The sequence below is a fragment of the Pleurodeles waltl genome, chromosome 7 (assembly GCF_031143425.1).
Source record: "Pleurodeles waltl isolate 20211129_DDA chromosome 7, aPleWal1.hap1.20221129, whole genome shotgun sequence".
In the NCBI taxonomy this organism is placed as follows: Eukaryota; Metazoa; Chordata; class Amphibia; order Caudata; family Salamandridae; genus Pleurodeles; species Pleurodeles waltl.
Genome location: NC_090446.1, coordinates 1,104,529,526 through 1,104,547,167, shown reverse-complemented (window position 1 = coordinate 1,104,547,167; position 17,642 = coordinate 1,104,529,526). Strand labels below are relative to the sequence as shown.

General features: G+C 43.4%; 1 protein-coding gene across 4 annotated transcripts in view; it reads right to left on the bottom strand.

The window, feature by feature from the left end:
* Window positions 1-17,642, bottom strand: part of MBTD1 (mbt domain containing 1) — a 527,258-nt gene that overhangs the window by 145,362 nt on the left and 364,254 nt on the right. For all 4 annotated transcript variants that reach the window (XM_069200036.1, XM_069200037.1, XM_069200040.1 and 1 more), the window contains one exon: window positions 12,037-12,114. In XM_069200036.1, the coding sequence (XP_069056137.1) occupies window positions 12,037-12,114 (78 nt within the window). The remainder of the gene's footprint in view (window positions 1-12,036; window positions 12,115-17,642) is intronic.

Here is a 17,642-nt window from a genome sequence, read left to right as displayed (position 1 = left end):
CCTTGGCAAATGCAAGTTGCAGCAAAAATAGAGTTGCAGAGTTGAAGAGGACCTGCAAGGTCAAGGGGACTCAACCCTTGGAGTGGAGTCCGGGCAAACCCTCAGCAGTTGGGAGCGCCAGCAGAAGCAGTCACATCCCCCACAGATAACCTAGTAGCAGTAGGCACAGTGAGGCCCAATCAGCATACCTGGAGAGGAGTCCCACGTTGCTAGAGCAGTAAAGGAGAGACTGACCTTGCAAGGATGAAGTGCTAGAAGCCGGGGCTACTTGGGAGCCTGAAGCTTCCAAGGAGCAGGAGTCCAGACTTGGTGGCTGCAAGAGTCGCAGTGCATAGGGGTACTGTCCTGCAAGGAGAGGCACAGGCTTGCCGTAACTTCCTTGCGAAGAAATGCCAAGTGATTCTCCGTCATCCGATCATAGGATTGTGCCTTAGCAGGATGGTAGGTTTGAAGGGGAGGGAGTAGCCCTTTTGGTCTATTCGCAAAACCGGCCTGTACATCGTAATGGACTCCCAGTGGGGCAGGTGATGGCAGACTAGGAAGGTTTGGAGGCTGCAATGGTGAGCTGGGGAACTGGGCCGACTGCTGGCTCCGAGATCCACAGAGATGCTGGATCCCGCATCCTTGGCCACGCAGAGGTTGGACAGCATGCAGGGCACAGTGGCTGGAGTGAAATGGACATGCGGTTGGGTGCCTTCCGTAGCCACGAAAGGGGTGAAAAGCAGATTCAGGAAGGCAAGGAGCAGCTGCAAGGCCAAGGGACCAAGCTGGAATCCAGGACTCCTTAAAGCGCGCAAGCACCAAGTCCGCTTTGTCTCCAAAGAGATGGGTGCCATCGAACAGCATGTCCATAAGCAATTGCTGGACATCCCCTGAAAAGCCAGATGTCCTCAACCAAGCATGGCACGAAGGGCCGCGGTCGACACAACCGATCTGCCCAGTGAGTGGGAGGTGTCCAGTCCACATCAAATCATGAACGTGGCTGGGTCTCTCCTGTCAGCAACTGCTTGGGAGAGAATGGTCTGTGGGTCTCCCCAGCCCAAAAGGCATGCAGTGTTTATGGACCCCAATGCCAGACTGGAGGAAGAGAAAATTTTCTTCTCAAGTTAGGCCTGTCTTTCTGATTCCCTCTCTGGAGGTGCGGAACAGAATGCGCCAGAAGAGGAAGAAGCCTGAATGATTAAGCTCTCGGGTGTAGGGTGTTGGGTCAGAAATTTAGCATTATTATGCACAGGCCTATGGCGACGGGTGATTGTCCTGTTGACGGGAGCCCCTGTGCTGGGTTTAAACCATGTCCCCAGCAGGACATCAGTGAAAGCCTCATTGAAGGGTAATAGGGGTTCAGATGTGGAAGCCCCGGGCTGAAGCACATCAATCAGGAAGTTAGCCCTGACTGCTTCTGAAGGCAGCTTGAAGCCCAGGACATTGGCTGCTCTTCCCAGCACCACTGAGTAGGAGATTCCCTCTTCTATAGCCACGGTAGGGGGAAAAACCATGCCAGAGTCAGGGGAGGTGTCCAACCCACAAGGCTTCACCCAATTCCGGAGTCCAGTCTACATAACAGTCTTCAAGCTGGTATTCTAAAGGATCTAAACTCTCACCGTACCCATACCCATATGTACGAGGCTCAGGATCCAACCTGAGGAGAAATGTCCCATTCGAAGTCTGAATCGGCATCTGACAACATCGTTCTTGCTCCGGGTTGGTGTCAGGAATGAGTATGGGATCGACATCTATTATGGGCTCAATTGACGTTGGGAGTGTCGACTTCTGCGCCAGGGAAGTTCACAATGACATGACGGTGTTGGCTCAGATCTGGAAACGGATCCTGGGATGCCCTCTTGAGAAGAGTCTGAAGCAACCAGCCCCAAGGGGGGCCCCTGCCAACCCTTTTGGGCCAGAGGGCATCACAGGAGGGTCGGTATGCTCAAATATGAGGCACAAGGCCTCATAAAACTGAGTTGGGCAGGAGTGGCTCTGGATCCCGGAAACTCGAGGAGGTGAAGCCCAACCAGAAGCAGGCTCCAAGGACAGAGGCCTAGAAGGACAGCGCTCCTCCAGTGACGCATTGGCTGAGAAAATGGTGTGAAGTTGAAGAACACTTGTTCTTCTTCAAATTGTTCTTCTTATGAACAGAATGTCCCAAGGAGTGTTGCAATGGCTGAGCAATGGTGTGAAGTTGAAGAACACTTGTTCTTCTTCGACTTGTTCTTCTTATGACCCGAATGTCTCAAGGACTTGGAGTGGGACGAGGACGAATGGTGATGGCTCTGCGAACGGTCTTGTGACCTTTCTCTAGAGAAAGACTGGGAGCGATGTGGTGCCACCGGGCCGTCATGAGCTTTAGGGACCGCTCCCTCAAAGCCTTTGGGTTCATGGCCCAGCAGTCGGAGCACAACTTCAGGTCATGGTTGCACTCCAGACACCACAAGCACACAAAGTACGGGTCTGTCACAGACATCATGCGATGAAAGAAGTCACATGGCTTGAATCTGGTTTTATGTGAAGACATCTCAATGCAACAAGAAAGTGAAATAAAAGTTTGACAAAAAGGTCAAAAAGTTACGGAAGACAGCTCTTCTCTATATCTGTGCGCAGGCTGGTGTGGAAAGCAAAAAACTGACCTCAGTGCGCCAGGGTGGCGCCTATATACGACCACGTCATCATGGTGACCACGATGCCGATGATGAACGCGAAGTCAACTGACACCACCTGAAGTCGTTCAAGGTTACTGCTCGAAGAAAAATCTACGGATCCAGTCTGATGCCTGGGGAATCTCTAAGGGAGGAATCTGCAACTACATGTTAGAGACTGTTCAATGTATAAATAACGGACATTTTTCACATATGAAATTCATGAATTAATAGTAGTTTCAGCAATATAACTAGCTGTGACAAATGTTTTTGGGGTTTGCATTTTTACCAATATTTTGTTTGTTTTCTGATGTATACTGAAAGCATAAGCTCAGGCTGGACATGCTATCATATTAATATTAAGAACAGCACAAGTACATAACATCTCACAGTATATACAGGTGTTTCTTTAAAGTACTCTGTAAGACAAAAATGAATTCTATATTCAGTCTATAACTGGTATAGAAGGGATACTTCTGACATCAGTAGTTAGATATTCCCTGCAACAGGCAAGGAATAACTTAAAAATAAAAAAAGCTTAATCTCTAAAATATGTATCGCAATAGCAATCAAACTATTTTGTCTACACTGCACTGAAGTACTGTAACAAACCTGTCCCCATAAAAATGATCAGATTCAGTGTGTATTGTCTTCAGATACTCGTACATCACATCCATGCCCAGTACCTTTAGAGAACAGGCTTTTAACGCTGACCCATTTTTGCAAGTAAGTAAGCCAGACAGTGTACTGTGGAAGTGTTGCAACTTTCCCATATTAAGGCTACTTGGCATTTAGCCAATTATAGCATAGTGCTAGGAAGCTGAGCTGGGGATAAATTCTCCTAGAAACAGCCAGCATCCCCAATGAGTATAATTTTGCAAGCCTTGCCAGTGTCCATGCATGAACCCACAGAGATATAAAACTATCTCATACCAGAGGTCAGCTATGACCGTTCAATCTTGCCACACATGCTAGATGTCTGCCTTCTTCACCCTGTGCCTTGGGGTTAGGGCAGGGTTTAAAATGTGAGTAAGGTAGGTCAACATTAAATTAAGAAACCTATGGGACAAAACTATAGGGAAAGGAGGGAACACATTTTGTAGGCCCTTTAGAAAATGTGTAAAAAAACAGCAACTTGAACACAGAGGACTGATCCCGCAATCGCAAAAAAGATTAAATGGAAGAAGAGTAATCTTTAACAGTCCCAAAGCAAGACCTTGCAGGGCTGTTGACAGCACAAACAGCATCAACTCCCATAGTGGGGAAGAACCCAGAGGACTAGATTGAGATTTATTATCCAGCTGAACCCAGAAATGTATTTGTGAAGCGACCCAAGACAGTGTTATCTTTTGTTTAATTTCCAACTGTAGGTAAGCATGGAGGACCTTAGTAAAAACTTATTCGAGACCTGTTTGTCTCATATCTTGGGATGAATGTGTACATTTTGCATTGTACCCATTTCAATGAACATATTTGCATATTTTGCAATAGATTATATTAGGCACTAGACAGAATATCAGGTATGTTACCAAGGGCTTAGTAAAAGTACAATATCTCTTATCTGGTAGTTCTATAAGGACATTATTCGAGGAAATCTCATCTCACAATAAAAGGCCTTCTTGCTCCCTTACACTGGCTGACTTATCTACTGGACATACTGTTTGTGTTCCAGAAAATTCAAATAAACCGGTTACAGCAAGACTTGTGATAATGCGCATGAGTAAACAGCTACCTCTGCCTTATTAATATTTATTGGAACGGAAAATAATTTACCATGGAGAATGTAGCCAATGCGAAAAAATATGAACACCGTTAATCACTTTCATAGCCCATGCAACCTCTTTTCAACAGTGTGGTTTACCAGGAAGTTTGCATTCTTGTTTAGAAATCTAGCAATGTAACAATATTTTTATGACACAGTAGCCACCTAGATATATTCCAGATCCCAAAAGGCAGTAATCAAGGGCAACAGAGTTGCCGCCTTCCCTCTCCTTTAAAGTTATATTATTCTATTTCATCCACATAGGTCACCGAAATTTGCCACTGCTATCTTGCACGCTTGTATCATGGGTGTTTAGTACAATAACCTGTGTCCCCTAGTTTGCTTGAACACTAAAATACAGTCTTTAAGCTATGTAATATAAATATTTAGACCAATCCAGAGAAAATAGATTTATCCAAAAAAGAAATATTTGAAACAAGTGTACTAGTACACACCTTCAACTCGTTAATTACTAGAGAGCAACACAGCAAGTTCGATGTTATTACCACAGTATACTTAACTCACTTGAGAAAGTAAAACTTCATGGTCACACAGATCCTATTTTATGATCATTAACCTTAATAGTTGTGAATCAATCCACTGCACAGATTTAACACTTTCTGCGCTTGATAAAATTAACTGACTTGAACCTGTGTTTAAAATGAATGCGCATTAAAATACAGCATTGTGTTTACCACACATGCAGATCCACTCAGGGGCTTATGCTTTTTATGAACATTGTGGATGGTGGAAAGGGGGAATTGTGACAACTTCGAAGGTAATAAATAGAATATTACACTCCCCATACACAAACACACACACATATATATATATATATATATATATCAATCAAAACAGTACCCTTTCAGACTTAGAGTAAAGCATACATTTTGACAAAAAGGCAACAGGAAACTCTGGGCAGTTCCCAGGTTTTAGGTGGGAGCAGCTCCTTAATATGGAGCACCCAACAGCACAGCCAACACTCTGAATCTGCTCATCTCAAATGTCTGTTTTCCTAGTAGGCTTTTTAAGCACAGGGTTAGCACTCCATCTAACCACGGTGGGATGAGGTGGCCCATGATGAAGCATGATATTACGTGGGTGAGACCACCTCTTTGTTTGACCCACAAGGTGTATGAGAACCTGGGGACAAGGAGCAAGGAATAGGGAAATACTGTTCTTTGAATAGATTCTTCACACTTGCTGTGCTTTGATGAACTACTGCTTCTATATATATATATATATATATATATATATATATATATATATATATATATATATATATATATATATATATATATATATATATATATATATATGGAAAATGTCACTTACCCAGTGTACATCTGTTCGTGGCATGTTCCGCTGCAGATTCACATTCTATGCTTTGCACAGGTCCTGCTATTTAGTGTTGGGCTGGGAGTGTTACAAGTTGTTTTTCTTCAAAGAAGTCTTTTCGAGTCACGGACGAGTGACTCCTCCTTTTCGGCTCCATTGCGCATGGGCATCAACTCCATCTTAGATTGTTTTCCCACAGAGGGTAAGGTAGGAGTGATAGAGTGTAAAGAAAGAGATGTCCATGCAATGGAATAGATATATATATATATATATATATATATATATATATACATGTGTACAAATTCAAATATAACTTAAATGGCTACAGGCTCCCGGGGAGGAGGGAGGGCGCATGTCAATCTGCAGAGGAACATGCTACGAAAAGATGTACACTGGGTAAGTGACATTTTCCGTTCAATGGCATGTGTAGCTGCAGATACACATGCTATGCATAGACTACAAAGCAGTTCTCCTCCCATAAGCGGTGGTTAGCCTGTAGGAGTTGAAGTTGTTTGAAATAGTGTTCTTAGTACAGCCTGTCCTACTGTGGCTTGTTGTGTTGCTAACACATCTACACAGTAATGCTTGGTAAATGTATGGAGGGTTGACCAAGTGGCTGCTTTACAGATTTCTGTCATTGTTATATTTCCTAGAAATGCCATTGTTGCTCCTTTCTTCTTGGTGGAATGTGCTTTTGGTGTTACTAATAGCGGTCTTTTAGCCTTTAGGTAACAGGTTTGGATGCACTTTACTATCCATCTGGCTATGCCTTGTTATGAGATAGGATTACCAGTATGGGGTTTTTGGAATGCGACAAACAGCTGTTTAGTCTTGCTGAATGATTTTGTTCTGTCAATGTAATACATTAAAGTTCTTTTAATATCTATATGTATGGAGCGCTCTTTCTGCTACTGAGTCTAGCTGTGAGAAGCAGACTGCCAGTTCCACTGTTTGATTTAAAATGAAACGGTGAGATGACTTTAGGTAGGAATTTTGGGTTTGTGCGAAGTACAACCTTATGTTTGTGTACTTGTATAAAGGTGTGATCAATAGTGAATGCTTGTATTTCACTAACTCTTCGTAATGAAGTGATTGCAACGAGGAATGCTACCTTCCATGTTAGAAACTGAATTTGACACAAATGCATGGGTTCAAACGGTGGACCCATGAGTCGTGTGAGTACAATATTGAGATTCCAGGAAGGTACTGGTAGTGCTCTTGGAGGTATGATATGTTTTAGACCTTCCATGAAGGTGTATTTTAATGGATGAAAAAGCTAATTTTGCTTTTTGTAGATTAAGTAAATAACTCACAATGTCCTGTATGGATGCGGCAAGGTGTGTTATGTGTTTGGATTGGCAGTAAAAGACCAACTTTTTCCATTTGTTTGCATACCACTGCCTGGTAGTGGGTTTTCTTGCTTGTTTGATTACTTCCATACATTCTGGTGGAAGATGTAGATATCCAAACTCTAAGACTTCAGGAGACAGATTGCTAGATTGAGTATTGCTGGATTGGGGTGCCTGATCAGTTGTTTGTTTTGTGTCAACAGATCCGGCCTGTTTGGTAGTTTGATGTGTGGTACTAGTGACAGGTCTAACAATGTTTTGTACCATGGTTGATGTGCCCACGTTGGTGCTATAAGTATGAGTTTGTTTTGACACAGTTTGTTGACCAGAAATGGAATGAGCAGGAGAGGGGGAAAAGCATAAGCAAATATCCGTGACCAGTTGATCCATGGATCATTGCCCTTGGATCGAGGGTGTGGGTACCTGGACGCGAAGTTCTGGCATTTCGCATTTTGTTTGGTGGCGAATAATCTATGTCTGGTGTTCCCCACAGGCGAAAGTATTTGTGAAGCACTTAGGGGTGAATTTCCCACTCGTGTGTTTGCTGATGATCCCGGCTGAGGCCGTCTGCTAATTGATTGTGAATCCCTGGAATATACTGAGCTACAGGGTGAATGTTGTTGTGAATTGCCCAATGACAAAATTTTTGTGCTAGAAGGCAAAGTTGTGATGAGTGGGTTCCTCCTTGTTTGTTCAAGTAGTTCATTGTTGTCATATTGTCTGTTTTGATGAGAATGTGTTTGTGAACAAGAAGAGGTTGAAAAGCTTTTAGTGCTAGGAATACTGCTAGCAGTTCTAAGAGATTTATATGAAGTTTTTTTTTTTGGTATCCCATTGTCCCTGAATATTGTGATTGTTGAGATGTGCTCCCCATCCAAACATTGATGCATCTGTTGTAAGAATGGCGTGAGGCACACGGTCTTGAAATGGCCGCCCTTTGTATAAATTTGTGGAATTCCACCACTGAATCGAGATGTGTGTTTGGCGGTCTAACAACACTAGATCTTGAAGTTGACCATGTGCCTGTGACCGTTGTTTTGCAAGGCACTGTTGTAAGCACTGCATGTTTAATCTTGCGTTTGGGACAATGACGTTGGCATGATGCCATCATGCCCAACAGTTTCATGACAAATTTGACTGTGTACTGTTGGTTTGGCTGGATTTTTTGCAATATGTTGTGGAACGATTGTACCCTTTGTGGACTTGGGCTTGCAAGTGCTCTTTGGGTGTTTAATGTGGCTCCTAAATACTGTTGAATTTGCGCTGGTTGTAGGTGCGATTTTTGGTAGTTTATTGAGAACCCTAGTGTGTGTAGGGTGTTTATTACATACCGTGTATGATATTGGCACTGTGTTTGACTGTTGGCTTTTATTATCCAGCTGTCGAGATATGGAAAGACATGGATATGTTGTCTTCTTATGTATGCTGCAACTTCGGCAAGGCATTTTGTAAATACTCTGGGAGCTGTTGTTATCCCGAAAGGTAACACTTTGAACTGGTAATGTTTTCCTTGTATTACAAATCTGAGATATTTTCTGTGCGCTGGATAGATGGGTATGTGAAAATATGCATCTTTTAGATCCAGTGTTGCCATACAATCTTGTTGTTGTAACAGTGGGACTACATCCTGTAGTGTTACCATGTAAAAGTGTTCTGATAGGAGGTAAAGATTGAGAGTTCTGAGATCTAGTATTGTTCTCAATGTTTTGTCATTTTTGGGAATGAGGAAATACAGGGAGTAAACCCCTGTTCCTTTTTGATAATGTGGCACAAGCTCTATGGCTTGTTTGAGTAATAGTGCCTGAACCTCAGTTTGCAACATTGAAATGTGTTGAGATGAGAGTTTGTGTGGTTTTGGGGGTATATCTGGAGGAGTTTGTGTGAACTCTATGCAGTAACCATGCTGGGTAATAGATACGACCCAATTGTTTGTTGTGATGGGTAACCAGTGAGTGTGGAACTTTTGTAGTCTTCCTCCCACAGGGGAAGTGTGGTGAGGGAAGATGTGGATGAAGTCACTGTTTGGTATGTGTGGGTTGCTTTGAGGGCTGATATTTTCCTCTAGATCCGGGAAACTGTCCTCTGTAGGTTCCCCGAAACCCCCCTCTCTGGTATTGTGTCTGGTAAGCGGGTTTGGATTGGGAGGTAGATGGCTCAGATGGTTGGGGTCTAAAGCCTCCCCTATATTGAGGTTTTCGAAATGAGCCTCTGTATTGAGTGGAATAAAGCACCCCCATAGCTTTGGCAGCGTCGGCGTCTTTTTTCATTTTGTCAATGGCTATATCAACCTGTGTGCCAAACAGTTGGTGTTTGTTAAAAGGCATGTTCAGAACAGCCTGCTGAATTTCAGGTTTAAAGCCTGATGACCTAAGCCAGGCGTGTTGCCTAATGGTGACAGCTGTATTAATAGTTCTTGCGGCTGTGTCTGCGGAGTCTAACGCTGACATGATCTGATTGTTGGTAATTGCCTGTCCCTCCTCTACTACCTGCTGGGCTCTTTTTTGTTGGTCTTTGGGGAGACGCTGGATAATGTCTTTCATCTCATCCTAGTGGGCCCTATCGTATCTGGCCATTAGCGCCTGGGAACTGGCTATACGCCACTGGTTAGCTGCCTGTGATGCCACCCTTTTACCTGCAGCATCACATTTTTTGCTTTCCTTATCTGGAGGGGGTGTGACCCCAGAGGACTGGGAATTAGCCCTCTTCCTTATTGTGCTGACCACTATGGAATCTGGGGTTAGCTGTTGGGTAATAAAAGCTGGGTCTGAAGGCGGTGGCTTATATTTCCTTTCTACCCTTGGAGTAATTGCTCTTGCTTTAACTGGTTCCTGGAAGATTTGATGGGCATGTTTTAACATGCTAGGAAGCATGGGTGGACTCTGGTAGGTGGCATGAGTGGAGGACAACGTGTTAAATAAAAAATCATCCTGAAGAGATTCTGTGTGCATGGCTACATTATGAAATGCCGCTTTCCTAGCTGGAACCTATGTATATGAGGTGCAATCCTCTGGAGGTGATGGCTTTGATGGATAGCACTCTGGACTGTTGTCTGAAATGGGATCATCATAAACGTCCCATGGGTCAGTGTCATCCTGGTGTGACTCTACAAAGTGTGCTGGAGACTGTGCAGTGGGGGTAGCAGGTGGGGAGACAGTTAGGTGAGGAGAATGAGGAGGAGACTGGTGAGGTGAAAACTGAGGAGGTGGAGATTTTTGTCTCGGTTTTGGCACTTTAGGCGGTAGCTGATCAGGGTCCAAATGTCCATGAAAGGCCACTTGCCTCTGTTTTTAAAGGAGGTGCAGCTAGGATTTTGCCAGTGTTTTTATGAATTTGGATTTTGGCCTGGTTTTCGTCAAAATCCTACATTTGCATAAGTTCTTCCTCAAATCTACGGCTTTCTTTAAATTGCTTGGAAAGTCCATGCTCCTCTGTGTATGTGTGTTTTTTCGGCTCCGAAGCCGGTTTCTTCGGGATTGAAAGCCTGAAGTACTTGTTGGCCTCTGCTCCGAGAGGGATTTTCGGGGCTTCGACTCAATAGGTCGGTGCTTGAAAATTTCGGAGCCTGTGCATCGGCTCGAGTCCGAAGGCTTCATTGGTGTGGCTTTTCTCGGTGCCAAAGATGTTGCTTGGTCACCGGTAGCTTTCTTACGGGTGAAGCCATGGCCTTCTGGCATTGGCGTCCCCGAGGCCTTGTATTTGGGCTTGGATTGGGTCGGGGCAAGCGTACTCACGTGCTGGCCCGCTGCTATCGGTCTGTCGTTGTCGGACTCGTGCTCGGAGTCGGACCCCCGAACGGAGACTGCAGTGTGGATCATCTCCTCTTCTTCTGCGTCGAGACGTTCAGTGCTTCTGGACGCCATCTCTAATTTTCGTACCCTTCCGTCTCTCAGAGTCTTTTTCTAGTGGAAGGCTCTACAGGCCTCACAAATATCCTCTCAGTGGTCTGGAGACAGACACAGGTTACAGACTAGATGTTGGTCCGTGTAAGGATACTTGGCGTGGCACCAAGGGCAGAATCTAAATGGGGACCAGTCCATGAGGCTTCAACAAGACTTTTGTTCGGGCCGACCAGGCCCAAGTTGGGCACGGGTGCCCCGAAGGGCAAGTAGAGATCTGTGTCCGCCGGTACCGAGGTGTCGATGATAGATGGTACTCGAACGAAAACAATAGCGATGTATTTAGTGAGTTCATAATACTTTTCTGACTCAAACAACCGGAGTGAAAAGAAACAGGTTCGAACCCGATGGCGGAAAGAAAACAATCTAAGATTGAGTCGATGCCCATGCGCAATGGAGCCGAAAAGGAGGAGTCACTCGGTCCCCTGGCTCGAAAAGACTTCTTTGAAGAAAAATAACTTGTAACACTCCGAGCCCAACACTAGATGGCAGGACTCCAGGAGATATTGTTACTTTATCCAGAAGTGTACTTTGAACTGTACCACCACCAACGCGTTTTGACCTCACGGTCTTGCTCATAGTTTAGAATATATATATAGATATATATATACACACACACACACATATATATACACACACACATATATATCTATATATATATAAATCTATAGATGTGTAAACAGTACAATCTGCAAGTGCATAATATCCAGATTACATGCTCCTACCCACTCTGTCCATTGTGCATGTACATGTCCATTCAGACGTGCACAAATAATTATCCTTGTCCCTCCCGTCATCTACCCTACTCTTTCATTCTTTCTATATACCTGGAAAACTCTTTTACCATTCATTTTCTCTACCCTATCCTGCAACCTCTTCCTCTTCGCTGAAACTCCCTTCCATGAGCCTTCACACAAATAGGGGATTGGAAATTTAATTCAGTGCACTAATGGCAACTGGCGTCTAGAATTGTCTCACGGTCTTAAATGGATGAGTCCACATTTTATTTGCAAGAAGAGTTAGAAAAGGTAATGTAAAAAATAAGTCTAGGCACCTACTTTTCTTATGTCCTTTGTACTGTTGTGACTTGGCCTTTTTCTTCTGCTTTGGCACGGTGGATTGGCTGTCTTTCGTAGCTAATAAATAATAAGAGAATATATTTTTAATAAGCACTTTCAAAATATTAATTTCCAGGAAAATTATGTTAATTTTAACATGCACACTTTACAAAAAGCATTATCAATAGAAACAGCTAGGCTTTAATAGCTATCTTTTGTGCACAAACAATTCTTTTTTACCCTTTGGTCCTTTAAGACATGTATTTTGCTAATATTTGTATTTAGTATAAAAGACACCATTTTACTATGATTTAAACATCTATATTGGACTTGTTTTCAGCTTCCCAAATATTTTTCTTTATCAGTTTTAGTTCCAAAAGCTTTTCATTCCACTCATCATGACTGAAACGTATTCTACAGTAACACTTCAAACATCAGAGCTGTCAAAAAGTTGCTTTTCAAAGTCATTAATTTAATCATCATAGAATTTCTCCTATGCCTTAACTGATTTTAATCTTTTTAAAGGTCAACAAAAATCTCCAAGACTTCTCATGGAAACATATGCAACTCATAGATTTCCCTCAGAACTCCCTCAGTCCCATATTTAGCCAATAAAAACTGTTAACTGGGCTGAAAATTCACAGGAAATCTGGATATCTAGTTTTTATTTTTCTTCTCTTCATCAATCTGGAAAATATCCAGTATGTCAAGAACTTAATTGTAAAACACCCCAAATATAGAGGTGTTGCGGTATATTATTTATTCTCCAGAACATTTTCATTAAATTTTCAAAAACTGATGCAGACACAAACAGTTAGCCATCACCTTGACTAACTATACATGATAATCAATCATACAAAAACACGGAGTATCCCAAATTCAGTAGCATTGTCTAACCCTTACAATCCAACCATCAAGAAGAGGTTCCTTCCAAAGAGTGTAGGCATGTGAGTGTGGGATTTGGCTACACTTGCTTCATAGAGGGGTGAAGGCTACATCACCTCTGCGCAATGGGTGCACACATGGCGTGAAACCTTGCCAGCCACTCCATTTTATCAAGGAAGGCCAGCTTGGTAGTAAGGACTGTGGGCTTGTTCAGCACTACTGTGAGGGTGCATTGTATTTGGTTGAAATATCATTGCAAGATGGCATTTCTCACAAAATATTTATAGAGGTGCCAACTATGTAGTGGCAGTTTGTGTGTGTAGGGGGGCGGGGCGAGGGGGCTTCCAGTACCTAACCTTCGTCGTCTTTCTGCAGGATATGTTCTGTGTAGATAGCTTGTAGATAGATGAGGCGAAGACCGAACTAAATTGCCAGAGTGCAGGGTAACTACTTAGCCTCTGTCCACTCATCATTATTACTTCAGTATTTGGACACTTGCTCTTAAAACCTTGACATTTTGGCACCAAGTTTTAAAAAATATATATCTTTATTGGCATTTTCGACATAACAACAACAGTTATTCTGTAGTCCGAGTTTGGGTACACAGAATTTATCAGGTGGTTGTAGGCGTACATCATGTATACTTTTGCGGAGAATAGACAGATGTGGTGTGACAAGGATAACAGACAACTATAATGACAATCCATTACATTGTACCTCTCAAACGTGATGACAACATCAAATTCTGTGCATTTTATCGTGGTATCCAGTTTCAGACATTGCTCATGAGTGAGGAGAGCCAGTTTCATACAATGTAAGAAGCCTTGCATTATGAAAGGGAACGGAGATACCATCGTCTAAGCCAATATAACTGAAGCAACTGGTGAAAAACAAAGTCAAAAATAATCAGTGTAACAATTAACTGAAGGATCTCTGGCGTCCAGAACTTGATTAACACTAAGGTAGGCAGCGTATCCGAGGAGACAGCATCTATTTGGATGGTCCTGGGTCGGACTAAATTAGTATCATATCAGGTTTCCTGCCCAGTGGTGTGGTATGTGGAGGGATCAGATCCCCAGTAGAAATGACTGTTGAAGGAAGAATGTAATTAGCTGCACATTATCGTCTAGACCATCAAGTTTAAGTTTGGTCTCTTGCTCCGGGTATCTCCCTGACATTAATGCTCTGCGTCAGAATCACTGCCCTGCTCTAAATCAGTGGCATCTGTAGGGCACGACCAAGAACCCGATATTTTGCTTCAAATATCAGCCATAGACTACCTACGTATCCCCCTTTTGTCTTCAGTTCGGAACACCCCCTCCTCTGCTCACCTTGTGACATCTTGTACCCAGTCTATATCTGTCTATCTATATCCGTCTATCTCTATATATCTATCTATATCTATCTGTCTAGATCTCTATATATCTATCTATATATAGATATATCTATATATAGCTCTCTCTATCTATCTCTATCTATCTCTCTCTATCTCTCTCTATCTCTATCTATGTCTATCTCTATCTATGTCTATCTCTATCTATGTCTATCTCTATCTATGTCTATCTCTATGTCTATCTCTATCTATCTCTATCTCTCTCTCTATCTCTCTCTCTATCTCTATCTCTATCTCTATCTCTATCTCTATGTCTATCTATCTCTGTGTCTATCTATCTCTGTGTCTATCTATCTCTGTGTCTATCTATCTCTGTGTCTATCTATCTCTGTGTCTATCTATCTCTGTGTCTATCTATCTCTGTGTCTATCTATCTCTATCTATCGCTATGTCTATCTCTATGTCTATCTATCTCTATCTATATCTATCTCTGTCTATCTATCTCGATCTATCTCTATCTATCTCTATCTCTATCTATCTCTATCTCTATCTATCTATCTCTATCTCTATCTATCTCTATCTCTCTCTATCTCTCTCTATCTATCTCTATCGCTATCTATCGCTATCTATCGCTATCTATCTATCTCTATCTATCGCTATCTCTCTATCTCTATCTCTCTCTATCTCTCTCTATCTCTATCTCTCTCTATCTCTCTCTATCTCTATCTCTCTCTATCTCTCTCTCTATCTCTCTCTCTATCTATCTCTCTCTCTCTCTCTATCTCTCTCTCTATCTCTCTCTCTATCTCTCTCTCTATCTCTCTCTCTATCTCTCTCTATCTCTCTCTATCTCTCTCTCTATCTCTCTCTCTCTATCTCTCTCTCTCTATCTCTCTCTCTCTATCTCTCTCTCTCTATCTCTCTCTCTCTATCTCTCTCTATCTCTCTCTCTCTATCTCTCTCTCTCTCTATCTCTCTCTCTCTCTATCTCTCTCTCTCTATCTCTCTCTCTCTCTATCTCTCTCTCTCTCTATCTCTCTCTCTCTATCTCTCTCTCTCTATCTCTATCTATCTCTATCTATCTCTATAGGACCAGCTCTAGCCTTCCAGGCCATTGTGATACGGTGCTAAGCAAGAGCCACGGTTAGGGCTCCATAAATCTAGATCCCATCCCACCCTTAATGGTACCAAAAATGCAGGTCAGTATTCCTTCTGGAATAGTTCGTCAGTGTGAGATGCAGCGTATGCAAAACCATCGTCCAGAACACCTGGAGAACTTAGCAGCTCTGGGTCATATAGCAGAAGTCTGCATCCACGTGTCCGCACCTTGGGCATCTCCTTGTATCAGTTCCATATATTACTCCGTCTGTGCAGAGTGAGGTAAGTCATGTGAAGGAAGTTAAACTGGGTGTATTTAAGCCTGGTGGTTTGGAAGACCATCTTGGGATATGCCAATATTTTGTCCCAGTGCCGGTCTGTAAAGACTTTTCCACAAACATTATTCCACTAGGCCCTCAGAGTAGTTCAGAGGTTGGCGCTCCATGCTGCTTAAGGCTCTACAGAACCACGTGACCTATTGGCGTGAAGTACCCGGTGTTAGTATTAACCTCATAGTATCATGCGTCTTGGGTTCCTCTCTGCAGCACTGCCATAGGGCTGCAAACGTTCTATGTAAGGCTTCATAATGCAGGAATTAGCCTGCTGGCAATGAATACTGCCCAATAATATCTCCCAAAGACATGAACATCCCCATTTGGAAGCAATCTCCTACCAGTGTCAACCCTGCAGTCGTCCAAGCAGTCAGGTCGACTGCAATAAACAAAGTAACCGGATCACCTTGTGGTAGACCCACCAAGGAGAGCTCTGGGTTGTACAGAATCTCCCCATGATTTCTCACTTGGAAGTGCCTCCAGGTGTATAATGCCACCTGCAGTAGAATAGTGGGGTGGGAGATCCTAACATCCTGTCTAAGGGGCCTTGGGAAAAGGAGGCTTTGGTAAGGGGGAAGGTCCATATAATCTGAGGCTATGAGTCGAGTCATCGAGCCATTTCGGGATCCACTGCAATTGTGCTGCCAAATAATATAGCTCATAATCCAGGTCCCCCAATCCACCTTCATCCTGTGGGCGTTGTAAGGTATTAAGCAAAACCCTATGTCTGCCCCATCCCAAACCAGGTCTCTGAGCAGCACATCCATTTGTTTAGGACCAATATGCCCTCCCCAAGTTTCCTTCGCATAGGTCGTCCACTGAACGATAAACATGTAACCCCAAGTATTTAAGGAAAGAGGCCTCCCAACTAAGACCCTCTGGCTGGTCCTGGGGGCATGGCATATCAGCGGCACAGGGGAACAAGTAGGCCTTAGATTGGTTCAGGCAAAGGCCTGACGTCTCCCCAAACACCAGGTCGTGCTACCGCTTTATTTGCCCCCCTCATGCCCTGTGCTACATATACTAGAAGGTCATTGGCGTAAAGCGATATTGTGTGCAGGAATCCATCTACAAGTACTCCATCCCCATCTCCCTCGATGCCGAAGACTAGTGCTAGGGGTTCTATGGACTGGGCAAACTCGATAGAGGGCAGCCCTGTCTTGTGCCCCTATAAATGTCATATCTGGAGGAGATCATATTTCTAGGCTGGACCTTAGCGGTCGGGTCTGTGTAGAGTAGCGTGACTCACCTAATCCACCCATCCCCCAAGTCCATCTTTGCATGACCTTGATTAGGAAGTCCCACCTGATACAAACGCCTTTTCTAGGTCTACCAACATGAGCACAGCATGTGGTTGGGTTTGCATGTCCTGGTGATACAGGACATGGAACAGCCAGCATAAATTAAGGGCCATACTCCTGTTTGTAATAAATCTTTTCTGGTCTTCATGCACCAGTTTCTGCATGTGGGCAGTTGGATATAGAAGTACTAACTTTGGGGCCACTAGGCCTATGTAGGTCCAGGAAGAATTCAGCCAGGAGGCCATCTGGGCCTGGCGTTTTGCCAGAGGCCAACTTTTTGACCACCTGTTTTATCTCCTGTTTCTTAATGGGCCCCCCAACAATATTTCTTTAGCCATGGAAGGCAGCTGTGATAAGCATATACACAGAAGAAAGTCAGATTGTGCTTTGGCAGGTAGGGTACCAGGATGTCCATACAGGGTCTCATAATACTCCCAAAGCTCTTCATTAATGGGCCCGGGGCATGAACGTGTGACCCATTGGAAGAGGTCAGATAGGTAATGGCGGCACATCAGGATTCTGGGCGTAACAGCCATGCTAGGAGTAGTCCTGACTTGCTTACCTCGGCATGTGCCTTGGTTAGGTAAGTTTTGTAATCAACATTTCAGTATGTGCAAAATGTCATTGTACTGTTTATGGACTTCTCTAAGTTTTAAC